The sequence below is a fragment of the Cannabis sativa genome, chromosome X (genome assembly GCF_029168945.1).
Source record: "Cannabis sativa cultivar Pink pepper isolate KNU-18-1 chromosome X, ASM2916894v1, whole genome shotgun sequence".
Lineage (NCBI taxonomy): Eukaryota > Viridiplantae > Streptophyta > Magnoliopsida > Rosales > Cannabaceae > Cannabis > Cannabis sativa.
Genome location: NC_083610.1, coordinates 84,741,368 through 84,750,718, shown reverse-complemented (window position 1 = coordinate 84,750,718; position 9,351 = coordinate 84,741,368). Strand labels below are relative to the sequence as shown.

The 9,351-nt window shown below is 30.7% G+C and overlaps 1 protein-coding gene across 3 annotated transcripts; it reads right to left on the bottom strand.

The window, feature by feature from the left end:
- Positions 1–2,881: 2,881 nt before the first annotated feature.
- LOC115701825 (HVA22-like protein i) lies at positions 2,882–5,899 on the bottom strand. Of its 3 annotated transcripts, none has more exons than XM_030629431.2 (7): positions 5,488–5,899; positions 4,660–4,700; positions 4,472–4,570; positions 4,337–4,393; positions 4,179–4,242; positions 3,858–4,067; positions 2,882–3,558 (listed from the first exon to the last, which is right to left on the bottom strand). In XM_030629431.2, exons 2-7 carry the CDS (start codon positions 4,689–4,691, stop codon positions 3,025–3,027), a joined length of 996 nt encoding a protein of 331 aa, XP_030485291.1. In that variant the 5' UTR covers positions 4,692–4,700; positions 5,488–5,899; the 3' UTR covers positions 2,882–3,024. The 3 variants fall into 3 exon arrangements, with proteins under 3 accessions (XP_030485291.1, XP_060963212.1, XP_030485289.1); XM_061107229.1 differs by having other exon boundaries at positions 4,660–4,753; positions 5,488–5,779; XM_030629429.2 differs by having other exon boundaries at positions 4,337–4,570; positions 5,488–5,790.
- Positions 5,900–9,351: the final 3,452 nt, after the last annotated feature.

Sequence of the window (9,351 nt, the reverse complement as noted above, 5' to 3'; positions counted from 1 at the left end):
TTTGTTATTGCTAAGAAGTACGGGAATCAAGGGAAAGAAATAACTATACATTACCAAAAAAATTTAGACACAAAAAACCATCTCTATCAGTGGATTGTGTGCACAAAAGTAAAATTGAAATGGTTAGTGACTGATTAATGTTTAATATTATATATTTGTTTATTTAGGGTGCGTTTCAAAAGTTACAATGTAATTGGATTTATGTGTAATTAGAGATAATTATACTATTTGATATGTTTATTGATCAGGTAATTATATTGTGACACTGTAGTTTAATTGAAGGTAATTGAGAGACAATCTGATTCTCATGACTTCCAGTGAGAATTGAATATAATTATACTGTGTAATTATTAAAAATTTTCTATTTTAAATATTAACTATTAAAAAGTATTATTTTACTATGTAATTACTAACTATTTTCTCTAAATGAAAAAATTTATATTTAATTATTACCTCATATTTAAATTGAAAACAAACAAGAATAGGAGAGAGAAATGAAGAAGACTATGAAAGAATGCTTAAATCTTGCATTAAACAAAGACAAAACCTTTATTTATACATAAAGATTATATAAGTGGTTTTTTATAAATTTAGTTATAAAAACACTTTTGTATTTTAAAATATAGTGTAATTACTAAAAGTTTAATTATTACCTTAGTAATTATAATATTTTTCTAGTTCTAGATACACTCTTACTTTTGTTAGATACTATAATTAATTATTAATGATGGTGCCACAAAAAAAAAAAAAAAATTTTGGCAAAAATAATATCTAATGGTACATTTGTGAGAGTTAGGAAAACTTAACTTTTGAAAGAATATATATGACATTTTAACGATTCATTTGTAATGTCGTTGCGATAGTATGCGATGAAATCTAATAAAAATTTTGGTTGAAAACTTTTTCATTCGAATGTCAATTTGAGGTAATTCTTTAAAAGATCCGAATTTGGAGTGTGTAAAACACAAAATTTTAATTACAAACCTCATTTTAGATTAAAATTATAAACTTCATTATAGATTATCATTTTATACTTCATCATAGATTAAGCCTGGTATTCTACACACTTCAAATTTGGCCTTTTATACATTGTAAGCATGTAGAGCTTACCAAAATTTCAAATTCCATGGTGAAAAGTTATCTCACTGAATCTTTTATCAAATTTTATCGCAGGCTATTGTAAATGTATCGTTAAAAATTATTTTTTTTTTAGAAAAAATTAAGTTTTGCCAACATCATCGCAATTCACAAATGCATCATTAGACATCTTATTTTTCAATAATAATAATAAATAAATAAACAAAATTAAGTTTTCACAATACCATTGCAAATGCATTATTACATTGCTTTATTGTAACCTCCATAATTCTCGATGGAAAAAGAATTGTAACCATAGCATAAGAAAATCTTATAATTTGAAATCCACAAACCAAATCAAAATCTTCTCTACGGATTTGAAAAAGAAAAATGCAATGGGTGCTTCAATGGTGATTGAAGTTGGCATTGATGGTGGTAGCACAAAAGGTGGTCAACATCCGAGAATGACAAGAGAGATAGAGGAGGTGGTCGGTGGCTAGGTTTCACCTCCGAAATCGGTGTGGCATGATAGAGAATAGAGTTTGGATGGGAGAGAAGGGAAATGGCATACTATGCCAACTTTAAATTATGTTGCCATTACATTTTAGGAAAATTCTCCTAAAAAGGTTGTGGTGGTGCATTCCTAATCCATTTTGGCTTGGGAAGAAAATATAATAAATCCAATTTTTTTTATATTTAAGTGTTCGTTGTAGTTATTTATAATCATTTTTTAAGAAATTCGGCATTGTTTAAACTTTAAAGTAATTGAGCCGAAAATTGTTTAATTTTTATTTCGACACCCTAAATAATTATGACTTTTAAATTATTACTATAAACACTATAGTATGAAAAGAATTGAAATTATAACTTTTCTACAAACCAAAACATAAAAAAGGAAAAAAAAAAATACACAAGTACATTCCAGTTTTGGGGTTGTACACATTTTAATGTTAAGGTGCCTAAATTTCTTACTATTAGGCATAGTAAGAAAGCATAACCCGTCATCTTGTCCACTTTAAATTTGTAAAAGAAAAAAAAAATTCTTCCTATTGTTCCAATCCCCTACTCCTCACTCCATCTTTCTTAGTTAATCTTTCCCCTCATTCATCCAATCCTAAGGGTGTGTTTGGAAAGAGGGAGACATGAGTGGATGGAGAGAGAAGGGAGAGGAGTGGTGGAAGAGGAAAATCAATTTGTTTGGTATAGAGGATTGTGGGAATGAAAAGGGAGGTGGAATAATTTACAATCCATTTAGACCCTCCATTTTAAATCATTCCTCGAGACGATTTATACTCTTCTTTCTATTTTATTTTAAAATTAGATATACACCATCATAAAAAATATTATAAAAAAATAAATAAATAGATAATAAAGTAATTTTATAAATATATAGTAATGTATTCCTCCACTTCTCCCTTTTTAAAATAACTTCAAAGGATTACTACCATACTCTCCTTTCCTTATGTTCTCTATCCTTTATCCTTCGATCCATCTCACCAAACATAGTGTAGGTACCAACCATAATTTTTTTAAACTGAAAATCAAAATCTTAATCGATTCAAGTCATAGTGTCAGACCCAATTGTCGACTATGAATTGGATTATTGTACCCAAAAGGAAATCTTTCTTTCAAACTACTCTCCACTAACTAATTGGTTCCAAACTTCAAAGATGACAATTATTTAAGCCTTTGTTAAAATAGAATTAGTCGCCTAAATCGGGCTTTCAATCAAATCCAGATCTATGATCTATCCTATTTCAAGATAAGCTTTTACCAACCAGGACCCTACAAGTTCGCCAAACAATTTTAGAAAAAAATAAAGCAACAATTATCATTGAAACTAGATGACATCAAATATACAACAACGTTTATAGCAAATTACATGCCCATTATCATTCGTTCACCTAATGCTAGCTTTTTGTGACTAAAATTGGGAACATAACCACATCAACGACCTGTTGTAGATCGAGTTTTCCTCAACCTACCACGTGTGACCCGAATTGCATCTTCCATGACCGTCTCTTTTGCGGGAGGGTTGTTTCCATTTTCAGTTTCTGAAGAAGACGCCTCTGGCTCAATCTGCATTGCTTCCATATCAGCTGGTGCAGACTGGCTTGGTTTTTCAGGTGCAGCTGTTGATTTTTGAGTAATTGGCACTGTTGTTGGCTTTTGAGTATTTGGAAGTGCCACTTGAGTTCTGGCACTTGGAACTGCTGCTTGATTTTTTGCAATTGAAACTGCGTTAAGACTTTTATTATTTGGACCTGCCGATTGACTTTGAGTACTTGTACTTGCTGCTTGGGAGGCAGCTTTAGGAACTTCCGAAGAAGCCAACTCTTCTGCAATATCCTTTTGGTATTGACTTGAAGATGTACTAGATGTAGGAGATGGTGGCTCTTCCGGTGTTGGTGCCGTAGCTGGTGGACGATTTGAACCACCAGAGTTTTGGCGAGGAGGAGGACGTGCCCTACCGCCTTGTTGCTGTGATAACCAATATGAGATTTGTGTTCAGGAGATATGAGAGCAAGAGCAAAGGCATTGGGTTGGGACAGCAATCAACAAAAAATGCAGAATGATATTGATGAGAAATATCAAGAGTGACATAGTACACTCAAACAATGGATACATTATAAAATCAATAATCACGAAAGTATTCAGGCACTCTACTTATCAACAGGTAAAATCAATAAATTGATATAACTAAAGGACCATTCAACAATCAGTGGAGTGAGGTAATGTTAAAATAAATTACATTCATAATCAAATTCATGAGTAAGTACCTGGGGAGGACGTGGCCTTGGTGTTGATTGTGCGGCAACATATTGCAGTACATCGAAAATCCTTGTTTGGCCGTAGCTTGCAGCTCTTTGCCAGTACAAAACTACAATATCTCCTGCCCTGGTCCTTAGTTCCAACAAGTTCCGGTCAATTTCATTCTCGTGCTTTGCAAGATATGGTCTAAAGAAGGAATCGTACACATAACTAGTTCCCTGACAAATAAACATTTATAGCAATCATGAAAAGTATAACTAAATATATGAAAGCAGAGAGTATGACAAGCACAAAAAATATTCATAAACCAATGAACCAGATCCTGTTACCTTCATTCTAGGATGCCACAGGTATATGAAGAACAGCAATTTCACTTCACTATACATTGGAACCCTTCATGAACATGAAAATGCAAATAAATTAATGGTGGTGGCACAACAGAGAATTACTATCAAAATCTTTTTTAAGATAGATTAGAAATCCCAACCACGAAATAAACGCATCCCCGACTCTCTCACACACTGTCAAAAATGCGACCAGAATCCTGCCCGGAGAAAAGAAAATGTTATAAAGAATGATATATAAAATGAAAATACAGAAAAGAAAAATCCATACAGCATACCAGTACTGGCACCAAAAGAGAAGTTGTTCAATCTCTGGTTTGTTCTTTTCAACAGTTTTGTAGCACTCATAAGCTGGATAAGCATACCCAAGAACCATTCTGCAAAGTAAATGAAAATAAATAAATAGACAAACAAACAATTTCCATTAAAGAAGAATGAAGATAACACATTTAGTTTAGTAACTTACACAAGTCCCCTGGTTATAAAAGATCCGATCATCTTGTATGCCTAAAACAAGTTAATCCCAATTCAAAATTAGCAGCTTCTAAACAACACCAACTCTAATTTGAAAGCATAACATTAGAACAAATACAAAATAGCTAGCTTGCAATCACAGGAAAGCAGGTTCTCATGGACGAAAACAATTACGCATGTCCATAGATAAGAAAATATAATCACGGAGTAACCCAAGTTGTAGCGAGATAAACAATCATCACAACCTCATCAGTTTTATGAATCGCATTATTCGCTTTTCCCAATGTTCTTCGAAATAATACAATTAGCACGAAATGAAAGGCTCGTCTTAGCTGGGTCGAGTAATAATTTTAATTTTCTGTAAGTCAAAAACAGCATTATCCCCTTCCTCAATTTTCTCAGCAGCCAAACGATAATGTATCACATAAATGTCAAATCCGATTCGCGAGAAAAAAAAAAGAAGACGAAGAACGAAAGATTAACACAGAAAGCTTTGAATCTCAAAATTAGGGCCAAAATCATCGCAATGAAACAACAATGGCCACCAACCAAATGCACCACAATCAAACACTCAACTACGAAAATAACAAATTAAGATAATTATACAAAGCCTCAAGCAATGTTTATCCAAAACATCAAAGAAACACTTGAAAATGTGCTCCCATAAACCATAATCAACAAATCTTTATAGACATAGATATCTTCAGATAAGTTAAAATCAACAAATCTTCCATTATAAAAAAAAAAACAAACAAACACATCGACAACGAAAAATGAAATAATCTTCGGACAATTTATTTTAGAGAAAATCAACCGCTACCTGCTGAAGACGATTTTGAAATTTAAGAAAGAAAGAAACACCACCTACTCCCAGTAGTATAAACAGAATAGTGTGAGTTAAATCTCAAAAATGAAAAGGAAGCTGGTGATGAATCATTCGTCTCCGATTAGAGATCTCCTCCGTTGAATGAATCAGCGCCGCCGAACTTCCACCGCGATGCGTTGCTATGTCGGCGGCTATGGGGAGTAAGAGCCAAAGAAGGGAGCGATGTCTTTCCTTTGTTTTCTATTTTCTTGCTTTGGTTTCTCTGGTTCCTCAGATTGTGCCGTTTAAATGCACCTTTTTGGTTTTTATTTTCTATTTTTAATTTTCTTTCAAATATTTAATTTAATATTTTTCTATTTTTCTTTTTTTCTTATCCTGGATGAAGTTTTAGATCACATCCAATATTGACCTAATCACCGTTCAAGTTTAAATCAACGGATATGATCTTCCCTTCCATATCTTGCCAGGTGTACAGGTTTACTTATTTATTTATTATTATTTTTGAAAAATACAAATTAGTAAGTAATTTAATTAATTGTTTTGTTTATTATTCTGTTTTATTTTTAACGAATTTTAATTAAGGATATGGAACTAGAAGACGTAGACAAATGATCCAACTACGTGGCGTTTGGGCATTCTTTTTACTGTTTAGTCCTTACGAGAATTAAGTTAGGAACAAAATTCTTTGTACTTAAAAATTGGACAATTCTGTAAAAGTAACCAAAAGCAAGCATGAAGAATATGCTGATGATGATAAGTTATAACGTGTGCCAAGGCAAAGTATCAATTAAAATATAGATTATTTATTGGATATGGATAACGAGCAATTTATATAAAAGAAAAATAATTAGTTTAACTTTCAAATTAAAAATGTTAATAATAATACTACGTTTAGTGTAGGGTCTACATAAATAACGGTTATCTCTAATTAAGCTTTTTAAGCATAAAGTTAGACTTAAAGCTTCATTTCATTTGTGTTGTCTATATGTTTGGGTGGAAAAGGATTAATCATAAGTCTTGATACATACATATATAACAGATGTTATTGCAATTTGTATATAATATTTCTATAACTGAGAATGAGCAAAATTGAAATAGTTATGAGAGATTAATATATATGGGTGTTCATTGTTCAATGAAAAGTACTTGAAAATAATAAATACATATATATTTTATATTAATGTCTCTACTTATCATATAATTATTAATATTTGGCATTTGCTCTCATCACATGGTCACAAATCACAATCTGATCATCATCGTTTTGGCCAAAAGGAAAAACGACGATTTTTGTTACTAAGAATGTTGGTATGTTTTTGTAGGGACTGGAGGTGTGATATATGTGTGTATATATATACATATTTATATTGTACACATGCCACGTTCATATTAATTAATTAAAAAAGGGAGTGAGATTTGGGTTTGGGTTTGGGGCCATTGAAACTGAAAGTGCCTCTTAATATTATATCAATAGGAGAGAGTAATGTAATTTGTGGGGGTTGGTAGTGTGTATATATATATATATATATATGGGACCACTACTAATTAATAGTTATGTAATCTACTCTTTGGCCTAATATATATTTGGTAGGGCTAGCCATTGTAAAAAGAGGCTCACTAATATGCTACTTCTTTAGAAGTTGTTCTCAAAGTAACATGCAAATTCACCAATCTTGACAAACAAACAAAACTAAAGAGTAACAAATAAGATTGACTAATAATATATTCTCTATTCTTGCTATGTTACAAAGTAAGGCATTGTAGCAATAATAGCCAAATATATTAATATGTTACAATATATTTCTCCTTCCTTCTTATTTCCAATTTGTTTTTTCCCCTTCATATTTATATATATACAAACAATTTTTTATTTTTATTTTTTATAAGAAAAAGAGTAGAAACGTAAAAGCAAAGAGGAGGAGAGGCTATTATATTATAACTATTAAAGTGGTCCAACAAAAGTTTTGGTGAGCCATGCAAAAAGTACTAGAGTAAATTGTATCTATATATATATACCTACTCAATTTCTATAATGGCCACACTTTATAAGTGCTACATAACTAACACTATATACTTACTTATATATACTGAGTATTTGACTGTCATCTCTATCTACTACAGAGTGACAATATGACATGCATGAATGATGCTAATAACTAATTAATTACAGCAAATAATACGATTTAATTAACTATAACTAACTACACATGTAATGACCTTATATCCTCTCATCATCTCTTAAAGCATAATTTATAATTATTGTAGTTGATCTCATGCCTATGACAATGTAATGTAATAGAGAATTAAACTATTATTATTAAATAATTTATTTAAATAGGAAAATGGTAATTAATCCAGAAAATCACAAAGGGCGATAAAACAGAAAAGGAAACGCACAAAAAAAGATGAGCATGTGAAGGTGGGGTTGGGAGGAGCTTCCAAAGCCTTGGATTCTATTTCACGTTTCATTAGAGAGGGAGGGACTATATATGTCTTTATTACTATTTCACTCAATTTCACCACCATTTTTCTTACCCTCCCCCTAAAAAAACAAAAATAAACTTATTTATATAATATTATAAAAGAAAAAGAATTCTTTTTTATTATTATTTTTTTGAAACCATAAATTAAAAGAAATTTAGCATATAAAAATACAATTTCTCAAAAATATTTCACATATAAAAGGATTCACACTCTGCAAAATAAGATCAGTGTATTTAACATTACTCAAAGTACATATATCCAACAAGACTCTCTCTAGACTAATATTAAAAAAAAAAAATCTTAAAAGAAAAACAGATTTGGACCTCTTGGGCTGAGGGGCCTTGGGCAACGGCTCCAGCCCACCTTACCCTAAAGGCGCCCTGATCGGGATAAGTTGAAAAATACCATTTTTATTAATCAATTAATTAAATTTACTTTTAATTTTATATTTATTTGAAACATACTTCTTTTTATATGTATTGTACCCAAAATACCCTGACATAAGAGAGTCACATGGAGAGTATCTTGAAGTAACAGGGGCAAAATTAGTACAATGTTTAAAAAAAGAGGTAAAAATGATAGACTTTAAAAAAGAGGATAAAAATAAAAGAGGGCAATATAAAAAGGGTATAGAGTGTAATTTCCTCTCCTGAACCCAACATCTATAAAAATATAAAAAAAATGAAATAAAAATTGATTATTTATTTTTTATAAAGTAATTTGTAGCGTAAATACTTAATTTTAAGTATCGGTTGTAGATAAATATTTAAATTTAATTTTTGACGGTAATAATAATAAAATTATATTTTTGAAACTTTCGTATGTAACTCGACATTGACTAGGTACGGAAGTTTCAGAAATATAACTTAAGTATTACCGTCAAAAATTAAATTTAAATATTTATCTGCAACCGTAAATTAAACTTAAATATTTATGGTACAAATTACTTTTTTTATACAATGGAAATTTTAGGTTTAGTTTTGGTTTCAAATCTCAAATAACTGGGGCTATATTATCCAAATGAGATCACTCAGTCATGTGCTTCTAATAATGTTAATTTGTTGGGCTGTCACTCTCAACCTCTTTACCCCATCCACTTACCTAAAACCAAACCTCAGTACCTCACAATTTCTTTATTCCTTCAATTCCACAACTTATTGTGTTCTACTTTTGCATAACAGGCGTTTTTATTTATGACCTTTTTCAACTAAGCTGGGCTCTATCACAAATTTTATCTTATTTTTTTTTAAAAAAAAAAATATATAATGTATAATAAAACTAGCTTTCAGAAAGAAAAAAAAAACAAAACTAGCCGTTACAATGAGCAATTCGTAATTAATGCTGTATATCATATCATAAACACTCACTATTGGG